The sequence below is a fragment of the Caloenas nicobarica genome, chromosome 8 (genome assembly GCF_036013445.1).
Source record: "Caloenas nicobarica isolate bCalNic1 chromosome 8, bCalNic1.hap1, whole genome shotgun sequence".
NCBI classification, from domain to species: domain Eukaryota; kingdom Metazoa; phylum Chordata; class Aves; order Columbiformes; family Columbidae; genus Caloenas; species Caloenas nicobarica.
Genome location: NC_088252.1, coordinates 4995297 through 5015705, shown reverse-complemented (window position 1 = coordinate 5015705; position 20409 = coordinate 4995297). Strand labels below are relative to the sequence as shown.

At 47.2% G+C, this 20409-nt stretch overlaps 1 protein-coding gene across 1 annotated transcript; it reads right to left on the bottom strand.

Moving 5' to 3' along the window:
* Positions 1–2264: 2264 nt before the first annotated feature.
* On the bottom strand, positions 2265–20061 carry LOC135991586 (venom prothrombin activator porpharin-D-like). Its single transcript, XM_065640320.1, is given in 8 exon segments — positions 2265–3016; positions 13054–13171; positions 14992–15692; positions 16603–16737; positions 17881–17994; positions 18128–18152; positions 18608–18768; positions 19953–20061. Coding segments are annotated over 8 exon segments (1923 nt in total). The 5' UTR covers positions 20044–20061; the 3' UTR covers positions 2265–2438.
* Positions 20062–20409: the final 348 nt, after the last annotated feature.

Here is a 20409-nt window from a genome sequence, read left to right as displayed (position 1 = left end):
CCTGGGAGATATACATGTATTTGCTTTGATTAGAAATATTGATCATCGTACAGTTCAAGAGAAGACCAGCAGATGGACCACTAAAAACTCCAGCGGCTTCCAGCTAAAATGCTCGACGTGAGACAGCAGGATTTCTCCACTATTGATCCTCCGTGCGAATGGCAAAGTCTTCCTCGGTGACTGCTACTGGAGAGTCAAGCGCGGCAGCTGATGGGCTTTTCTGTCACACGTCATGGCACAGATTATTTTTAAAGTAAACTGTGGAATCTAGGTTAGTGAGGCTGCTCAAGAAATGTAAATATCAGATTGCTGGACACTTACATTTTGAGGGCTTTATGCAGCATTTAGACTGGCCATGTAGAGAGCCCTTGCTGTGGAGCTTGATACTACTGTGCCTTCATTTTGTAGACTTGAAAGCCCTGTAAATTTTCTTCTTTTCTTTGGCTTTGATATTTGGGCATAGCTCAAATGTGTGTTTTATTTTACCAGTGGTAAGGAGAGGGTTCCTGTCTCTGTGAGAGGGAGATGATGCTATTTCTTTGTCCCTGATGCTACAGAAAGAGAGCAGAGCAACATTTTGTATCTCTGCTCCTTTACCTCTGCTTCTGAAAATGTTTTTATGTGCTGAGCTTGCCTACTCTTTGTGCGTGGAAGCCACCTTTGTTCCAGAGGAGGACAGCCTGTTTGCTCTAATGTATGTTCTGTAATTCTGTGAATTCTTTGAGGTGTAGGGATCTTGGTGCTGGCTGACTTACAGATGCTCAGTACCACTGGCATCTGCTGGCACTGATCGTGGAGAGAAGGTAAGTACATGGATGGTCACATTTTAAATAAGCTCCTGTGAGACTGAAATGGACCGACAAGAAAATAAAGCTGTACACGGGGATGTGAACTGGGAGCGGAAACGGAAGGAGGATGCCAGCACTGGATGGAGCCTGCTAAAGGAATTCTGCTCGAAGGGCTGCTTTACCTCTTGTGCCAGGTACACTTGTGATACAGTAACTGGTGTCAGGTGGAGAGTTTCAAGGGCTTGGTGGTTTAGTTTTGTTTTGGTTTTTTTGCTATTTTAAATTACTGTCTGGTGCAACTGGTGCAAAAAAAATAAGTGAATGGTGTAGAGCTATTTGTACCCAGGTGTACTTGGCTCTGAAGGTCAGGGCTAGGATGGGCTTTTTTCTCCTGGCCACCCCCAACCCCTCCAACTTATTATTTTAGTTCTGGAACTGCAGCTGTAGGGGACTGTGGGCTGCTTTAAAACCCCAAGAGCTGTTTCCTTAAAGCTCTGGTCCTGGTGGTCTCATGCAGTCTTAACACAGTGTCTTGCCATCAAAAGTAATCATAGTAGTTTGGCATTAGGTGTTGGCTGAGGCAAACAAAAAGGTTTTGTTTCTTGCAGAACGGTAATAATGGACTGTTACAAAGTAAGGAAGAGAACCACCTATCAGTGTGAGTGCTGGGTTTTTTTAAATTAACACTTCATAGTGATTTGTCAGGTCACAAAAAAAAAAAAAAATCAAAACTTTTGACATGAGTCACAAAGACCAGCTATAAATTGCAGCAGCAAGGTGCAGCAGAGAAAAATTCCACTAACATGGCAAAGTAGGTACTCAAAGGGGCTAATTAGTTGGGGGCTGTTACTCTGGCCCACAAGTATTTTATTTCACTTGCATTTTTGGCATCGAACATTTCTTTTAAGTATGTGAAGCTTTTTATGCCTGTTGGAGGGCTGGCCAGGTGCACAGGATAGGGAAGTTGTTTCCTGCTCTGGTGGTGTGTGGCTTTTTTGCCATCAAGTGACTTCACAAATATTTCACGTCTGAATTACAGGTTTTCATCAAAAACTGGGAGAAGTGGGTTGTGTACATGAGGGGGTGGGGGCGTCTTCAGAATAAAGGAAAAAAAGTTTTAGGGAAAAAAGAGTGAAAAATGGACAGTTGTAACTGTTATTTGCTACTTCCGGAGCTCTTGTGTCCTGTGGTTCCACTCTGTAGTACTGCCCAGCCTCCTGCATTTGCTCCAGCTGCAGGGTGACAACTGTGGTGTCCACAAGGTGTTGCAGAGCCAGCAGCCAGCCGGCTCTACTAGAAATGCAGGTGCTTTGCTAAGCAGCTCATGCACACAGCATTTTCCTGGTTTTGTGATGTGCGTGTAGGCTTGAGAAATGGAAAGTTTTTTTCTCTTAATGCAATTTCCTATCAAAAAAGGTTGGGGATTTTTTTGTTAAGAAAGTAGTTGTCTCCTTTGTTATTTGTAGAATGGTTCTTTATTATGCACAAGTGTTTTGCTCAGTAATACTTGAATGGACAATTTAACGATTTATTTTAAAAAGACTCAAGTTTCTTTGAAGATGATTTTGATTTTACGCTGTTAAGGACAGGAACCGCATAGTGTCTTTGAAGCACTTTGAAGTAATAGTATTGTTCCTTTTAGAGATGGTATTAAGAAAAGTTAATAGAGAAGTTTTTGGAATCTTCTACACTTTCAACAACCTCTTTAATCCAGGGGATGTAGTTGGCTACTCTTGTATAGACACCGTATTTTCCTTTTTCAGCACAGCCCTCTCCCCAGCTTACAACGCCCAGGAGAAACCAGGTGTTGTGGTAGGACACTGCGAAGGGGCCACCGCTGTCCCCTTTGCAGGCGTCAGCAGTGTTGGTGTCATGGCCTGCGCAGAACATGTTGTCGGTGACGAGCCTGTCGGTGGAGCGCTGGCAGGTCTCCATGCTCACGATGGGCAGCTGGACTCTCATGAGGAAGCGCAGGGTGGCGCCTCTCTCGTGGGTGGCTCCCCACCCACTCACCATCCCCACATGTCCCTCCTGGGACAGCAGGGTGGCAAGGCTGGGGCTGGGCAGGCAGATGGGAACCACGTACTCGTTAAAAATGATGTCACTGCTCAGGTACAACAAGGCGATGTCACTGTTGTAGTTGTTGGAATCGTAATGCGGATGGGTCCAGCTCTGTTCCACAGCGATCTTCTGTTCCTTGAATTCTCTTTGGTATTTGTCAAAGTCTCCTAGAGCCATAAAGAGTTAAAATGTTCAGGAAAAGGTAAAGAGCCTGGACAGTGTCATCATGGGGTAAGTCTGTGTCCATCAGTGTTTGTGCATGTACATCTGTGTGCACCTGCCTGTATGCGTGTCCGTGTGTCTGCATGCGTACATCTGCGCGCACCTGCCTGTGTGCATGTCTACATCTGTGTGTGCCTCTAAGTGTGTCTGTGTGAGAGTGACTGTGAATGTCTGTCTCAGTATCTGAGTGTGACTATGAGTGTGAGTGTTTGAGCGTCCACGTGAGTGTGAGTGTCGGAGTGAGTTTCTGAGTGAGTGTGTATCCAAGTGTGAGTGTATCTGTGTGTGTGTCCGAGTATGTGATGGTACGAGTGTGAGTATCTGAGTGAGTGTGAGTGTAGTGTCCCTGTGAGTGACAGTGTGAATGTGTGAGTATCAGAGTTAGTGTGAGTGTCCGAGTGAGTGTGTCTAAGTGTCCGTGAGACCATGAGTATGAATGTCCATGAGTGTATGCGTGTGTCTCTGAGCGTCAGTGCGAGTGACCCTATGATTATGAGTGTGAGAGTGACTGTCCAAGTGCGTGTCTGAGTGAGTGACCTTGTGAGAGTGTATGAGTGTGAGTGTTTGAGTGCGAGTGACCGAGTGTGAGTATCAGTGTGAGTGTCTGAGTGTGAGAGACCCGGTGACTGTGAGAGTGAGTGAGTGTTTCTGAGTGACCTTGTGTGTGAGAATGTGAATGTTTGAGTGTCCCTGAGAGTGACCATGTGAGCGTATGACTGTGAGTGTCCAAGTGAGCGAGTGTGTCAGTGTGGGTGTCCGAATGTGAGCGACCCAGTGAGTATGAGAGAGTGACTGACTGCGAGTGTCTGAGCGAGTATGAGTGCCTGTGAGACTGTATGTGTATGAGTGTGACCATGTGAGTATGAGTGTGACCATGTGAGTACGAGTGTGACTGTCCAAGTGTGAGTGTCTGAGTGACCATGTGAGTGAGTGCGTCTAAGTGAGTGTGAGCGTCTGAGTGTCTGTGAGACCATAAGTGTCCATATGAGTGGGAGTGACCGCGTGTGTCTCCCATTGAGTGTCTGTGTGACCATGTGTGAGTGACCCTTTGAGTATGAATTTAACTTTCCAAGTGTGAGTGTCCGTATAGAGCGTGAGTGTGAATGAGTGTCCATGTGGGTGTATAAGTGTGTCTCTGAGTGTCCGTGTGAGTGTAAAGTGTCTTGAGTGTGACTGATGGTATCAATGTGTCTTAGTGTCTGTGTGAGTATGTGAGTGTGAGTGATCCTGTGAGTATGAGTGTGAGAGTGTGTCTGAGTGAGTGACCTAGTGAGTGTATGAGTGTGAGTGTTTCCGTGTCCCTGAGAGTGACCATGTGAGTGTATGACTGTGAGTGTTCAAGTGAGTATGAGCTTGAGTATCTGAGTGAGTCTGAGTGTGTGAGTATCCAAGTGAGTGTGACACTTGGAGTGTGAGTGTTCAAGTGTGAGTGAGAGTGTGACTCTCTGAATGTGAGTGCCTGAGTGTATGACTGTGAGTGATCGCATGAGTGCCAGGGTCCATGCGTGAGCATCTGGGTGTGTCTGAGTGAGTGTGAGGCTGAGTGCCCGTGAGACTGTGACTATGAGTGTCCCAGTGAGCATCAGTGGGAGTGTGAGTGTAAGAGTGAGTACAAACATGAGTGTGAGTGACCCAGTGAGTATGAGAGTGTGACTGTCCAAGCGTGCGTGTTTGAGTGAGTGTGAGCGTCCATGTGAGTGAGGGTCTGAGTGTCCGTGTGTATATGAGTTAGTGTAACCATGTGAGTATGAGTGTGAGCGTCTGAGTGTGAGTGATCCTGTGAGTATGAGTGTGAGACTTTAACTGCCCAAATGCGAGTGTCTTGGGTGTGTGAGTGTCCGCGTGAGTTTGAGTATGAGTGTGACTGTCCGAGTGTGTGTCTGAGTTAAGTGTGAGTGACCCAATGAGAATGAGTGTGTGACCGTCCAAGCGTGAGTGTATGAGTCTGACTGACTGCGCGAGGGAGTGTAAGTGTCCATAAGAGTGTCCGAGTGAGTATGAGTGTCTGGGTGTGTCTGAGTGCCCGTGAGACTGAGTATGAGTGTCCATGTGAGTATGAGTGTGAGGGTCTGTTTGAGTGTCCGTGTGAGTGCCAGAGTGAGTATCCAAGTGAGTGTGAGCGACCCTGTGAATATGTGTGAGAGTGTGACTGTCTGAGCGTGAGTGCCTGAATGAGTGTATGAGTGAGTGATCCTGTGAGTACAAGTGTGAGACTGTGACTGTCTGAATGTGTGAGTGATCACCTGAGTGTGGGTATGAGCGAGGGTCTGAGCGAGTGTCATTGTCCGTATGAGTGTAAGAGAGAGTATGACTGTGAGTCTCTGAGTGAGTGTGAGGATGAGCGTGAGTGTCCGTCTGAGTGTGTGATTGTCGGAGTTGAGAGTGAGTGACCTAGTGAGAGTGTGACTGTCCACGTGTGAGTGTTTGAGAGAGTGTGAGTCTGAGTGACCACGTGAGAGAGTGTGAGTGTCCAAGTGTGAGTGGCCCTGTGAGTCTGAGTGAGAGTGTGACTGTTGGAGTGTGAGTGTCTGAATGAGTGTGTGAGTGACAGTGTGATTGACTATGTGACTGAGTGTGCGAGTGTCTGAGTGTCAGTGTCTGAGCGTGAGTGACCCTGCGAGTATGAGTGTGAGAGGGTGACTGTCCGAATGCGAGTGTCTGAGTGAGTGTGTGACACCTTGTGAGTGTGTCCGTGAGAGTGTACGAGTGAGTGTCTGAGTGTGAGTGACCTGGTGAGTGTTTGAGTGAATTTGAGTATGAGTGTGTCTGTGAGAGTGTATGAGTGAGTGTCCGAGTGAGTGTGAGTGTGCATGTGAGTGAGTGTGAGGGTCTGTTTGAGTATCTGTGTGTGTATGAGTCAGTGTGACCGTGTGAGTGTCCGAGTGTGTGTGTTCCAGGGAGCGTGTGTGTCTGAGGGAGTGTCCGTGTGAGTGACCCAGTGAGAATGAGTGTGAGATTGGGACTGTCCAAGTGTGATTGTTTGAGTGAGCGTGAGTCTCCGTGACAGTGTACGAGTGAGTGTCTGAGAGAGTATGACTGTGAGCGTCCACGTGAGTGAATGTGAGTGTCTGGGTGTCCCTGAGAGCGTATGTGTGAGTGTCTGATGGAGAGTGAGTGTCTGTGTGAGTGACCATGTGAGTGTGAGAGTTTGACTGTCCGAGTGTGAATGTCTGAGTGTATGAGAGTGTCTGCATGAGTGTGTGTATGAGTGCGAATGTCTGAGTGTCCATGAGAGTGTGAGTGTACGAGTGTGTGCCTCTGAGTGTGAGTGACGGTATGAGTTTGTCTGAGTGTCTGTGTGAGTGATCTTGTGAGTACGAGTGTGAGTGAGACTTTGACTGTCCAAATGCGAGTGTGTGAGTGTCCGCGTGTTAGTGTCCGAGTGAGTGTTTGAGTCTGACTGACTGCGTGAGGGAGTGTAAGTGTCCGTAAGAGTGTCCGAGTGAGTGTCCGAGTGAGTATGAGTGTGAGTGTCTGAGTGCCCGTGAGACTGAGTAGGAGTGTTCATGTGAGTACGAGGGTCTGTTTGAGTGTCCCTGTGTGTATGAGTCAGTGTGACCGTGTGAGTATGAGTGTGAGTGCCAGAGCGAGTATCCAAGTGAGTGTGAGCGACCCTGTGAATATGTGTGAGAGTGTGACTGTCTGAGCGTGAGTGCCTGAATGAGTGTATGAGTGAGTGATCCTGTGAGTACAAGTGTGAGACTGTGACTGTCCGAATGTGAGTGAGTGTGTGAGTGATCACCTGAGTGTGGGTATGAGCGAGGGTCTGAGCGAGTGTCATTGTCCGTATGAGTGTAAGAGAGAGTATGACTGTGAGTCTCTGAGTGAGTGTGAGGATGAGCGTGAGTGTCCGTCTGAGTGTGTGATTGTCGGAGTTGAGAGTGAGTGACCTAGTGAGAGTGTGACTGTCCACGTGTGAGTGTTTGAGAGAGTGTGAGTCTGAGTGACCACGTGAGAGAGTGTGAGTGTCCAAGTGTGAGTGGCCCTGTGAGTCTGAGTGAGAGTGTGACTGTTGGAGTGTGAGTGTCTGAATGAGTGTGTGAGTGACAGTGTGATTGACTATGTGACTGAGTGTGCGAGTGTCTGAGTGTCAGTGTCTGAGCGTGAGTGACCCTGCGAGTATGAGTGTGAGAGGGTGACTGTCCGAATGCGAGTGTCTGAGTGAGTGTGTGACACCTTGTGAGTGTGTCCGTGAGAGTGTACGAGTGAGTGTCTGAGTGTGAGTGACCTGGTGAGTGTTTGAGTGAATTTGAGTATGAGTGTGTCTGTGAGAGTGTATGAGTGAGTGTCCGAGTGAGTGTGAGTGTGCATGTGAGCGAGTGTGAGTGTCTGAGTGTTCATGTGAGTGTGAGGGTCTGTTTGAGTATCTGTGTGTGTATGAGTCAGTGTGACCGTGTGAGTGTCCGAGTGTGTGTGTTCCAGGGAGTGTGTGTGTCTGAGGGAGTGTCCGTGTGAGTGACCCAGTGAGAATGAATGTGAGATTGGGACTGTCCAAGTGTGATTGTTTGAGTGAGTGTGAGTCTCCGTGACAGTGTACGAGTGAGTGTCTGAGAGAGTATGACTGTGAGCGTCCACGTGAGTGAATGTGAGTGTCTGGGTGTCCCTGAGAGCGTATGTGTGAGTGTCTGATGGAGAGTGAGTGTCTGTGTGAGTGACCATGTGAGTGTGAGAGTTTGACTGTCCGAGTGTGAATGTCTGAGTGTATGAGAGTGTCTGCATGAGTGTGTGTATGAGTGCGAATGTCTGAGTGTCCATGAGAGTGTGAGTGTACGAGTGTGTGCCTCTGAGTGTGAGTGACGGTATGAGTTTGTCTGAGTGTCTGTGTGAGTGATCTTGTGAGTACGAGTGTGAGTGAGACTTTGACTGTCCAAATGCGAGTGTGTGAGTGTCCGCGTGTTAGTGTCCGAGTGAGTGTTTGAGTCTGACTGACTGCGTGAGGGAGTGTACGTGTCCGTAAGAGTGTCCGAGTGAGTGTCCGAGTGAGTATGAGTGTGAGTGTCTGAGTGCCCGTGAGACTGAGTAGGAGTGTTCATGTGAGTACGAGGGTCTGTTTGAGTGTCCCTGTGTGTATGAGTCAGTGTGACCGTGTGAGTATGAGTGTGAGTGCCAGAGCGAGTATCCAAGTGAGTGTGAGCGACCCTGTGAATATGTGTGAGAGTGTGACTGTCTGAGCGTGAGTGCCTGAATGAGTGTATGAGTGAGTGATCCTGTGAGTACAAGTGTGAGACTGTGACTGTCTGAATGTGTGAGTGATCACCTGAGTGTGGGTATGAGCGAGGGTCTGAGCGAGTGTCATTGTCCGTATGAGTGTAAGAGAGAGTATGACTGTGAGTCTCTGAGTGAGTGTGAGGATGAGCGTGAGTGTCCGTCTGAGTGTGTGATTGTCGGAGTTGAGAGTGAGTGACCTAGTGAGAGTGTGACTGTCCACGTGTGAGTGTTTGAGAGAGTGTGAGTCTGAGTGACCACGTGAGAGAGTGTGAGTGTCCAAGTGTGAGTGGCCCTGTGAGTCTGAGTGAGAGTGTGACTGTTGGAGTGTGAGTGTCTGAATGAGTGTGTGAGTGACAGTGTGATTGACTATGTGACTGAGTGTGCGAGTGTCTGAGTGTCAGTGTCTGAGCGTGAGTGACCCTGCGAGTATGAGTGTGAGAGGGTGACTGTCCGAATGCGAGTGTCTGAGTGAGTGTGTGACACCTTGTGAGTGTGTCCGTGAGAGTGTACGAGTGAGTGTCTGAGTGTGAGTGACCTGGTGAGTGTTTGAGTGAATTTGAGTATGAGTGTGTCTGTGAGAGTGTATGAGTGAGTGTCCGAGTGAGTGTGAGTGTGCATGTGAGTGAGTGTGAGGGTCTGTTTGAGTATCTGTGTGTGTATGAGTCAGTGTGACCGTGTGAGTGTCCGAGTGTGTGTGTTCCAGGGAGCGTGTGTGTCTGAGGGAGTGTCCGTGTGAGTGACCCAGTGAGAATGAGTGTGAGATTGGGACTGTCCAAGTGTGATTGTTTGAGTGAGCGTGAGTCTCCGTGACAGTGTACGAGTGAGTGTCTGAGAGAGTATGACTGTGAGCGTCCACGTGAGTGAATGTGAGTGTCTGGGTGTCCCTGAGAGCGTATGTGTGAGTGTCTGATGGAGAGTGAGTGTCTGTGTGAGTGACCATGTGAGTGTGAGAGTTTGACTGTCCGAGTGTGAATGTCTGAGTGTATGAGAGTGTCTGCATGAGTGTGTGTATGAGTGCGAATGTCTGAGTGTCCATGAGAGTGTGAGTGTACGAGTGTGTGCCTCTGAGTGTGAGTGACGGTATGAGTTTGTCTGAGTGTCTGTGTGAGTGATCTTGTGAGTACGAGTGTGAGTGAGACTTTGACTGTCCAAATGCGAGTGTGTGAGTGTCCGCGTGTTAGTGTCCGAGTGAGTGTTTGAGTCTGACTGACTGCGTGAGGGAGTGTAAGTGTCCGTAAGAGTGTCCGAGTGAGTGTCCGAGTGAGTATGAGTGTGAGTGTCTGAGTGCCCGTGAGACTGAGTAGGAGTGTTCATGTGAGTACGAGGGTCTGTTTGAGTGTCCCTGTGTGTATGAGTCAGTGTGACCGTGTGAGTATGAGTGTGAGTGCCAGAGCGAGTATCCAAGTGAGTGTGAGCGACCCTGTGAATATGTGTGAGAGTGTGACTGTCTGAGCGTGAGTGCCTGAATGAGTGTATGAGTGAGTGATCCTGTGAGTACAAGTGTGAGACTGTGACTGTCCGAATGTGAGTGAGTGTGTGAGTGATCACCTGAGTGTGGGTATGAGCGAGGGTCTGAGCGAGTGTCATTGTCCGTATGAGTGTAAGAGAGAGTATGACTGTGAGTCTCTGAGTGAGTGTGAGGATGAGCGTGAGTGTCCGTCTGAGTGTGTGATTGTCGGAGTTGAGAGTGAGTGACCTAGTGAGAGTGTGACTGTCCACGTGTGAGTGTTTGAGAGAGTGTGAGTCTGAGTGACCACGTGAGAGAGTGTGAGTGTCCAAGTGTGAGTGGCCCTGTGAGTCTGAGTGAGAGTGTGACTGTTGGAGTGTGAGTGTCTGAATGAGTGTGTGAGTGTCAGTGTCTGAGCGTGAGTGACCCTGCGATTATGAGTGTGAGAGGGTGGCTGTCTGAATGCGAGTGTCTGAGTGAGTGTGTGTGACCTTGTGAGTGTGTCCGTGAGAGTGTACGAGTGAGTGTCTGAGTGTGAGTGACCTGGTGAGTGTGAGTGTTTGAGTGAATTTGAGTATGAGTGTGTCTGTGAGAGTGTATGAGTGAGTGTCCCGAGTGAGTATGAGTGTGAGTGTGCATGTGAGTGAGTGTGAGTGTCTGAGTGTTCATGTGAGTGTGAGGGTCTGTTTGAGTATCTGTGTGTGTATGAGTCAGTGTGACCGTGTGAGTGTCCAAGTGAGTATGAGCGTGAGTGTCCGAGTGTGTGTGTTCCAGGGAGTGTGTGTGTCTGAGGGAGTGTCCGTGTAAGTGACCCAGTGAGAATGAGTGTGAGATTGGGACTGTCCAAGTGTGATTGTTTGAGTGAGCGTGAGTCTTCGTGACAGTGTACGAGTGAGTGTCTGAGAGAGTATGACTGTGAGTGTCCAAGTGAGGATGAGTGTGATTGTCCACGTGAGTGAATGTGAGTGTCTGGGTGTCCCTGAGAGCGTATGTGTGTGTGTCTGATGGAGAGTGAGTGTCTGTGTGAGTGACCACGTGAGTGTGAGAGTTTGACTGTCCGAGTGTGAATGTCTGAGTGTATGAGAGTGAGTGTCTGCATGAGTGTGTGTATGAGTGCAAATGTCTGAGTGTCCATGAGAGTGTGAGCGTATGAGTGTGTGTCTCTGAGTGTGAGTGATGGTATGAGTTTGTCTGAGTGTCTGTGTGAGTGATCCTGTAAGTATGAGTGCGAGTGAGACTCTGACTGTCCAAATGCGAGTGTGTGAGTGTCCGCGTGAGTGTTTGAGTATGAGTCTGACTGACTGCGTGAGGGAGTGTAAGTGTCCGTAAGAGTGTCCGAGTGAGTATGAGTGTCTGGGTGTGTCTGAGTGCCCGTGAGACTGAGTATGAGTGTCCATGTGAGTATGAGTGAGAGGGTCTGTTTGAGTGTCCGTGTGAGTGCCAGAGTGAGTATCCAAGTGAGTGTGAGCGACCCTGTGAATATGTGTGAGAGTGTGACTGTCTGAGCATGGGTATGAGCGAGGGTCTGAGCGAGTGTCATTGTCTGTATGAGTGTAAGAGAGAGTATGACTGTGAGTCTCTGATTGAGTGTGAGGATGAGCGTGAGTGTCCGTCTGAGTGTGTGTGTCCGAGTTGAGTGTGAGTGTCCGAGTGTGTGTGAGTGACCTAGTGAGAGTGTGATTGTCCACGTGTGAGTGTTTGAGGGAGTGTGAGTCTGAGTGACCACGTGAGAGAGTGTGAGTGTGAGCGTCAGAGTGAGTGTCCAAGTGTGAGTGACCCTGTGAGTATGAGTGAGAGTGTGACTGTTGGAGTGTGAGTTTCTGAATGAGTGTGTGAGTGTGAGTGACAGCGTGATTGACTGTGTGACTGTGAGAGAGTGTGAGAGTCCGAGTGTGAGTGACCCTGCGAGTATGAGTGTGAGCGGGTGACTGTCCAAATGCGAGTCTGAGTGACTTTGAGTGACCGTGTGAGTGTACGAGTGAGTGTCTGAGTGTGAGTAACATGGTGAGTGTGAGTGACATGGTGAGTATGAGTGTGAGCGTGACTGTCCAAGTGTGAGTGTTTGAGTGAATTTGAGTATGAGTGTGAGTGTCTGTGAGAGTGTATGAGTGAGTGTCCAAGTGAGGATGAGTGTGAGTGACCATGTGAGTGTGAGTGACCCAGTGAGTATGAGAGTTTGACTGAGTGTGAATGTCAGAGTGAGTGTATATCTGAGTGTCCATGAGAGTGTGAGTGTATGAGTGTGTGTCTCTGAGTGTGAGTGTACAAGTGAGGGTATGAGTTTGTCTGAGTGATCATGTGAGTATGAATGTGAGAGAGTGTCAGTCCGAACGTGAGTGTCTTGAGTGAGTGTGAGTGTCTTGGTATGTCTGAGTTAGTGTGAGTGCCCATGAGACTGTGAGTATGAGTGTGACCGTGTGAGTGTCTGAGCATGAGTGTGAGAATTAGTGTGAGTGTCCGAGTGTGATTATCAGAGTGAGTATCTGAGTGTGACTGACCCTGTGAGTTTGAGAGTGAGTGTCTGTGTGAGTATGAGTGTGTCAGAATGAGTGTCTGAGTGTGAGTGACCCTGTTAGTGTGAGTGTGACCTTGTGAGTGGGAGTATGAGTGTGAGTGTTTTGAGTGAATGTGACTATGAGTGTGAGTGTATGAATGAGTGTGAATCTGAGAGTCTGTGGGAGTGTATGTGTGTGAGTCCAAATGAGTGTATTAGTGTCCGAGTGAGTGTATGATAGTGAGTGTTTGATTGTGAGTGTCCATGTGTATGAGTGTGTGAGAGTCTGAGTGTGATAGTGTGTGTGTCTGTGTGAGCCTGAGTGTCCGTGAGACTGAGTGTGAGTGGGAGTATGAGTGTTCCTGATGAGTGTGATTGTGAGAGTCTGAGTTTCTGTGAAAGTTTGAATGTCCATGTGAGTGTATGAGTGTCTGGGTAAGAGTGGGAGTGTCCCCGTTTGAGTGACAGTGTCCATATGAGTGTGAGTACGAGTGGGAGTGTACATGTGAGTGTCTGAACAAGTGTAAGTGTCCATTTGTTAGTGAGAGTGTGAATGCAAATGAGTGTGCAAGAGTCCGTGTGAGTGTGTGTGAATGAGAGTGAGTGTCATTGAGTGTGTGTGTCTGCGTGACAATGTGTACGAATGTCAATGTCCTTGTGAGTGTCTATGTGTGAGCAAAGTGTACTTTTGTGTGTGTGTGTCTGTATTTGCGAGTGTGTCTTTCGCATGTGTGTCTGTGTGTGGATCTACCTCTCTGTGTGTATGTTTGTGCGTGTGTCTATTTGTGTCTGCTGTGTGTCTGTGTGTGTGTACAGAAAACCACTGTACTCACCGACGGTGACGTGGTGCGGTGTGATGAGATCCAGGCAGTGCGCAGCAGTGACCACCCAGCGGCTGCTGATCAGGCTCCCTCCGCAGAAACCAATGTCTTTACTGTTCCGGATCAGCACCTGTTCGGAGGTCAGAAGGGGGTGAGGGGTCTGTGCACACACTGTCCCGCTCTCCCCTGTTGGCTGCTGGCTCTGGATCCTGAAAATGACACTTCTAGCAATAGTCACCGCAGTGCGCCAGGCACCATCTGTGACAATGGAGCACAATATTGTGGTCTACATGAACAACAGAGAGAAAAGAGTTTGTTACGGTAATAAAATTTGGAATGATCTACAACGTAGAAAATGGAAAGGCGAAAAGATGCTGCTCTGTATTATATATTCAGAATTATAAGCTGCATTAAGGCTTCAGCATATCTTCAGTTATACTCGTCCTGAACCTTTATTTCATGTGTTAAACTGAAGAAAAAGCTTAAATTTTCCTACTCTGCAGTTTCAGTGAAGTTAATAATAAAATAGTGGAAAAAGGTGCAACCGAGTCTGGCCTCCTACCCTGGTCTGGTTCCTGGATTAATGTCATGTTTTACATAAGCCTTTTTGACTAAATTCTATGTGCTATTGATGCTTTTAATTCTGTTCAGTAGCGCTAGAATAAAACATTGAAAAGCAGCAAAGAAAAATTACCTGAAAATTCTGTCTTAGATTATGAAGAACCAGACTGGAAAAAAAACAAACAAACAAACACCACACACAAATACAAGATTCAATTACAAATTGCCCAAGGCAATAAAAATTTGAATCTTTCTTGATGGTAGCACTTTTTATTTCAAGAAGTAAGTGTCTGGGTGAGGCAGAACTCACACTACATTCCCTTCTCGCAACCCAAAAGCAGGTCTTGATAAAAAGGAAGCAGCTGGTGTTCCTCCTTGGAGCAGGTAAGATGGCTTAAAAAACACCCCATACAATGTACTAGTGCCATGTCAGCGCCCAAAAGTGCAGGCAGGTTCAGCCCACTGTTATTCTGCCTGTAAAATACCTGCTGATGTGTGGAAAGGGAAAAATCTTGTTGTGTGACAGGAATAAAACAGACCAACAGAAACCTCGAGTTTTTTAGATCAGTCTTAACTTATTAAGTACAAGCCCATAAAACTAGTACACTGATAAAACAGAGGCAAGTAAAAATATCAAATACGAACACACATACAGACTCAGACACAAAGACAAACACACAGAGACACACCCACACAGACACACTTGGACACTGAGAGACACAAAGACACACACATAGAGAAAGACACACAGACCCAAATGCACAGACACCCATACAGAGACACACACACACGCACACACAGGGACAGACACAGAAACACAGAGCCACAAACAGGTGTGCACGCACGTACACAGAGGCACACGCAGACACAGAAACACACACAAACACAGAGACACAAAGTGCCCAAACCCAAGATTAACAACCCAAACAAAACAGTGGGAATAAAACACTCAAGGGAGGTTCCCCTTCTGGCCACACGCCGCTCACCTTCATATTTGAGCCCTCTCCATAGTATCTTCCTTACCCTGACAAGCATGAAAAGCTTCACCTTCTAATGAACAATATCACCTGGTCAAAGAAAAATTTTTATGAAAAATAGCACTAGCCATTCAAGAAGGGTTCGGAAGCCCAGTTTTCACTAGGAACATCTAGAAACAAAGACAGTGAATAACAGAGCAGGAGAAGGTGGGATTGATGGAGTAAAGAGAGAAAGTACGCAGCTTAGATCGCAAAAGTACATATATTTAGGACAGGGGGGAAATGATAAGTAAGGAAAGTGACACATAGCACCAAAAAGACCTGCAGAACTTTGAGAAATACATGTGGCTGGATTGCCCATCATCTGAAAATAAACTTGGTGAACTCTGCTCCAGATGGAACCAGTGACGACAAAGTCAGACAGCATTCAGGTGTTGTACCTGTGACCAGGATGGAAGAAAAGCGTTACCTGCCATGGGCAATGTCCACGATGACACAAAGTTCCTCCTGTTATCCTGGAGTTGCTGTGCTCTGATGCGGAGCTGACGTAGACCTGAGGCGTGTCTGAAACATTTCCCTGGTCGCTGCGGTGATTCAGCCCCTCATGCATGGTTCGCGTGGCCCCTGTTTTGTTCCGGCTGGCGTTCTCCCCTGTCTGGTTTTGTCCAGCAGCGTTTTCCACCATTTCCTTCTGCCTGACTGCAGGTACTGGGGTCTGGTTCTGCCCTGTAGGGCCCTGGGCCAGCTCACCCCACTGAGGTGAGCCTCTCTGGGCTTTGCCAGGCCCAGCGGTCCCCTCCTCTGCACCCTCCTGCTTGGGGACACCCCCGTCTCGTGCAGCAGCACCAGCCCCCTGAGGCTTCTGACTCACAGGGGCCACCAGTGTCTTGTTCCAGCTGGAAGCATCTTCTGACACTTCAGTTTGTCCAGCATCAGCCTCCATGAGCGTGCTTTGCCCAAAGGCACCCTCCAAGGTCTCATTTTCCCCAGCAGCAGCTTGTTCCAGCTTTCTAACTGTGCCCTCCCCGCTCTCCTTCCGCTTGGCCACATCACCCCCGCGCTCGCTCGCTCCCCTCGGCAGCCTGGCTTTGATCAGGCCACATGGAAATGGTGCTGGAGGGAGGAAAGACAGAAATAAAATTTTGAGTTTAGGGTGTGCGGTGCCAAGGGCCAGGACAGAATCCAACCACAGTGCTCACCTTGTGACAAGATGCTTTAACGCCAAGTTTTAAAGACTCCTGTCATGTCCCTTTGCTCCTGACAGTGCAGTTTAGTTTCATCACCCAGTTAAGTTGATCTAAGTGTTGCTGTTAGGAGGGACAGGCCCACTCCAGACTGTGCGGCTGCCCCTTTGCCCAGAGCTCTCTGGATTAGAGAGACACCTCGCTCAGAGGCACCTTAACATTTCAAATAAATAGACAATAAATAAGACAGATCTTTTCTACAGAATCACAGAATCACAGACTGGTTGGGGCTGGAAGGGACCTCTGAAGATCACCTAGTCCAACCTGCCTGCTAAAGCAGGTTCACCTACAGCACATCACACAGGATTGTGTCCAGGCAGGTTTGAATGTCTCCAGAGAAGGAGACTCCACAACCTCTCTGGGCAGCCTGTTCCAGGCTCTGTCACCTCAAAGTAAAGAAGTTTCTCCTCATGTTTAGACGGCACCTCCTGTGTTTCAATCTGTGCCCCTTAATTAAAAAAAAAAAAATCCTAAAACATATGAATAAACAAAATAATGTCACCCACCGGGTCAGTGGCCCGACTACAAGGATCAGGGTGTATAAAACGCAGAGCAAACCTAAATATATCCAGTAATGTGTGACAGGTAGATCAGAATGGAAGCATTATGAAGTAGGAACCCCATCCTAACAGGCCTCTTGGCTGCGGCCTTGAGACAATGCAGCTGTAGCTATACACTAAGTGCAAGCTGCAGTAGGTACAGCGTGCAGCTTTTATGCAACCAGCGAAGAGGAAAAGACTGAGTCTGTGAATGTGTAACTGGGACCGAGCCGGCGTTACCTGCTTGCAGGCAGCTCCTCCCGTCCCCGTGCAGGGTGTAGCCCTCGGCGCAGGAACACGCCACGCGGAAGGCGCTGCCGCTGTCCCGGCAGTATTGCCAGCACCCGCCGTTCTTGTACCAGCACTCAAACTTTTCTGCGATGGAAACAACACAGGCCTTCACTTGGTTATTGCTACACAGCTGAAATCAAGTAGGAACGTATGAGAAACACCTGCTGAAATTTGGCAGGGAAACAGAAGGAACTACCTCTCACAGTTCCAGAAAACCGTGCTGATTTGCAGCAAACCAGATACAATTGCTTTATGGCTACTGTAGTTCGCCTGTTGCTCCTGTTTTCTAGTTTGTCAGCTTGTCTTGAGGCCACAGTTGGGCTCTGGCCCTTCTGCCTGTAGAGCAGGAGCACAGAACTGCCTGGAAGAGCACACACTGCTAAATGCACCCATTTGTGATCTGTCTGCACTGCTTATCTTCTATAGCACGACAGACTTAAAGTACTAGACATTTTGGTGCATGCCAAGTCTGTGAGAAATTGAATAAGTTTTTTTTATACTTTGTTACATTAAAAAATGTTTAATTGCTTGACTGTAAAAATAAAAGGTCGACAAAAGCACTTGGGGGAAAAAAATTACTTACGATTCATAGTTTCCACCTCAGTTTGGCTTTTGCTATAATGTCATGCCCCTGTCATTTGCAAACAGGATACAGTAGTTCAAAGGACCAAAAGTCCTCTGACCAAAAGCAGCTTTTCTACTTCATTCTTCATCACTTGTATATTACAAAATAAATACATATTGGTTTTGTTTACGCTAAGCTTTGCCTGATTTGTTTGATGCACTTACTCAATAAAATTAAAAAGATAATATGGCCTCACCATGACAGATCTCCAGTGGAGGTGTCTGTGGCAGGAGTTCCTACATTTGTGATCACTCTGAAGTGATAAAAAGAGGTAATTCCCTGCCCTTTCTTGGGGGAAGATGGGAGATGGCCAAGGCCCTTCATGACAGGAGGTGGTGCCACCGCTTCCCCTGCACACCAGAGCCAGAAGTAGCTACAGGCGCAGTCACAACGCAACTCCCTTCCTGCCTCAACATGTCACATACAAAACCACAGTTCTGTATGAATCTTAACAACTGAGCAGTTCTGTATCAGATACAGTCACCACTGATAAGCTCAATGAGAAGCCTCTGCAAAGGTTCAGCTCAAAGTGTCCCAGGAGCAAATTCCAGCCCTAACCCTTCCTTCACAGTGAATGTCAGTGTCTCTGCTCCTGTACTCACCTTTTTCACAGTTGTCTCCTCCAAATTTTGGGGGGCAGATGCAAAAGTATCTGTAGTGTCTTATTTTGCAGACTCCACCATTGTGACAGGGATTTGTACTACATGGATTTGAACCTAAGAAGAAGAAACAAGGCATAGTGTAATTCCAGGAATTAAGAAAAACCTGGCTTTAAACTGCCACATAATTCTTTGTACCCAGAAGGGACACAAGAAAGAGATATTTTTTTAAATTCCCTTTTTTACCTACCTTGGTAACTGAACCAAAACTCCATCTGCAAGAAGAAATCACAAATGAACAGTGAACAAGTGGTCATATTGATTACTGAAGATATTATTTAGAAAACTGTGGGGTTTTAGGGTGCATGTAAATGAATATTTTTATTAGAACCATAATTCTCAAAGTAGATTTCCTAATCATCACCATGGACCAGCCCAGCATGCATAAACAGGGTTGTCCTGGGATTATAATTAAACTGACAGCTCTGTAGAGCTGTTCCTACTCCGCTGCACCACCTGCTAATGCGGACATCACCCAAGCAGCTCAGGCTAGATACACAAGAAATCAGGCACTTTAATATTTAAAACTGCAGTTCAAACTCTTGCTTCAGCAGCAGGCCCCGGCTGAACGCCTCAGGCACACACCTGTCAGAGCCACGCCGGGTGCCTTGGGAAGGATTACTCCCAGGTCACACTTAACTTTCCTCTATTTTTCCTTAAAGTTTCTCACCGTTTTCTCCTGCGAATGGAAGATCTCCTTGGCCTCCTCAAATGAACACTTCTCCTCATTGCATTCTCTCTCCAAGTTCCCTGGACGAATCTCTTCTAGAAAATAGTTGGCACGTTTGTGGACTTTCAGCACCTCGTGTGCTTCATTTTTTTTCATAAACACTAGGAAAACAAAAATGAACAGTTAATGATACTGGAAGAGCACAAACCAGCATCATTACTGTAACATGGTTTTAGTTGGGTAAACAATACAGAGAAGGGGAGGGCATCTAAATAAACTGCCCAAAGGAAAATAAAATTAGTCTGTATTCCAGCAAAAGACAGCAGTAGTTTAAGCTTTCTTTTAGCGGATCAAAAGACCCACTACTGAGACTTGCAGATTAGTGCAGAAGTATTTTTTTCTTCCACAAAACACTTGAGTATTGCAGCTGCTTCTTTGGAGGCTGGTTATATTTTCTGCCTGAGCTTCCCGGCTCACAATGATTATCAGTTGCCTGGCTGAAATCCATATAGCAGGTCCCTTCACAGCACTCTCTTCTCATCATGGCCTACCATCCTAGGCAAGTCCAAAGCCTCTGACAAAAACCCCAGTTTTGGAGATGGACCATAAAGACACACATTTCTCTGCAGGTGCAGAATCGATATCTATAGCAGTGATGGAAATTCTAGAATGACATTAAATTGCTTCATCTCTAGGCAATTAGGAACAGCCCAGAAAAACTCTCAGCTGAGAAATGCTTTGGACAGATCCTGCTGTCTGGTGATGGGGAAAAAGCCTTTCACGTCAGTGAACTGCCCTTTCACCATCCCCTGAGTTCTGGGGTCACCTTTAAAGGATTTATCTATTGTAAGTACCATGACATTGAGGGTCGGCCTGTTGTAAAGCTCTCTGGTTTGCAGATACCAGTCCTACCTCTGCTCTTCCTCCTCTGCAAAGACGGCCACAATGATGCGTGAGATCCTGTGCGTTCTCACGCCTGTTCTAAAGCTCTCTGAAGCAGTTTCCCAACCTTATGAACTAAAATCAACATAAGGCCCGAGAAGCCACGTTGAAAGTGCCTAATTTTAGCTTCCCAAATTTGAAAACATTGCCAGACAAAAATAATTCATATTTTGGGCTCAAGGTTACAAGAATACTGCTCAACAGGATGGTCCAAACAGGAAGCTGAAAGCCTGATTTTTCTTAGAAATATATATAAGAATATTCATTTTTTCTTGTGCATTTCTTGTAGTGCTTCTCCAACCCACAGGACTTTGCGTTCATAAAAGGAATGTAGTTTCAATTTAAATGCTAAGATTGTCACAATAATAAAATAAAATAAAAAATGTAATTCAGAAATACCTACCTGGGTATGAAAATGGACAGCTGCTGTTGATGGGGCACATCAGTAGGAGAAACACCACAAGCGAGGACCTGCTCTCCATTTCAGTGAGCATTCAGAATACTCTGACTTCCTGCTGATTTCCTTCTGAGGGAAAAGAAGGAAATTGGTATATTGTCACAAAAACAACAGGGTGGACTAGCCTGCAAAAAAGATGAAGCAGCAAGAGGACAAGAGAACTGAGAAAGAAAGGAAATTACACCCCGTTCATTTTGATCTGGTGCCCATTGTGTCTCCAAGCCGTTACGATGCTGCACACTGCAGCAGAGATTGCCCAGGAAGCGGCCCAGGGTCTGACCCAAAGCCCACACAAGTAATTAATAAAAACGCCGTGATGAACAGGGGAGGTGTGGTTCAGGCCCAAACTCAGCAGAAACCAGTTCCAGTGACAGCTGAGGGCTGAGCTGCACAATTCATCCAG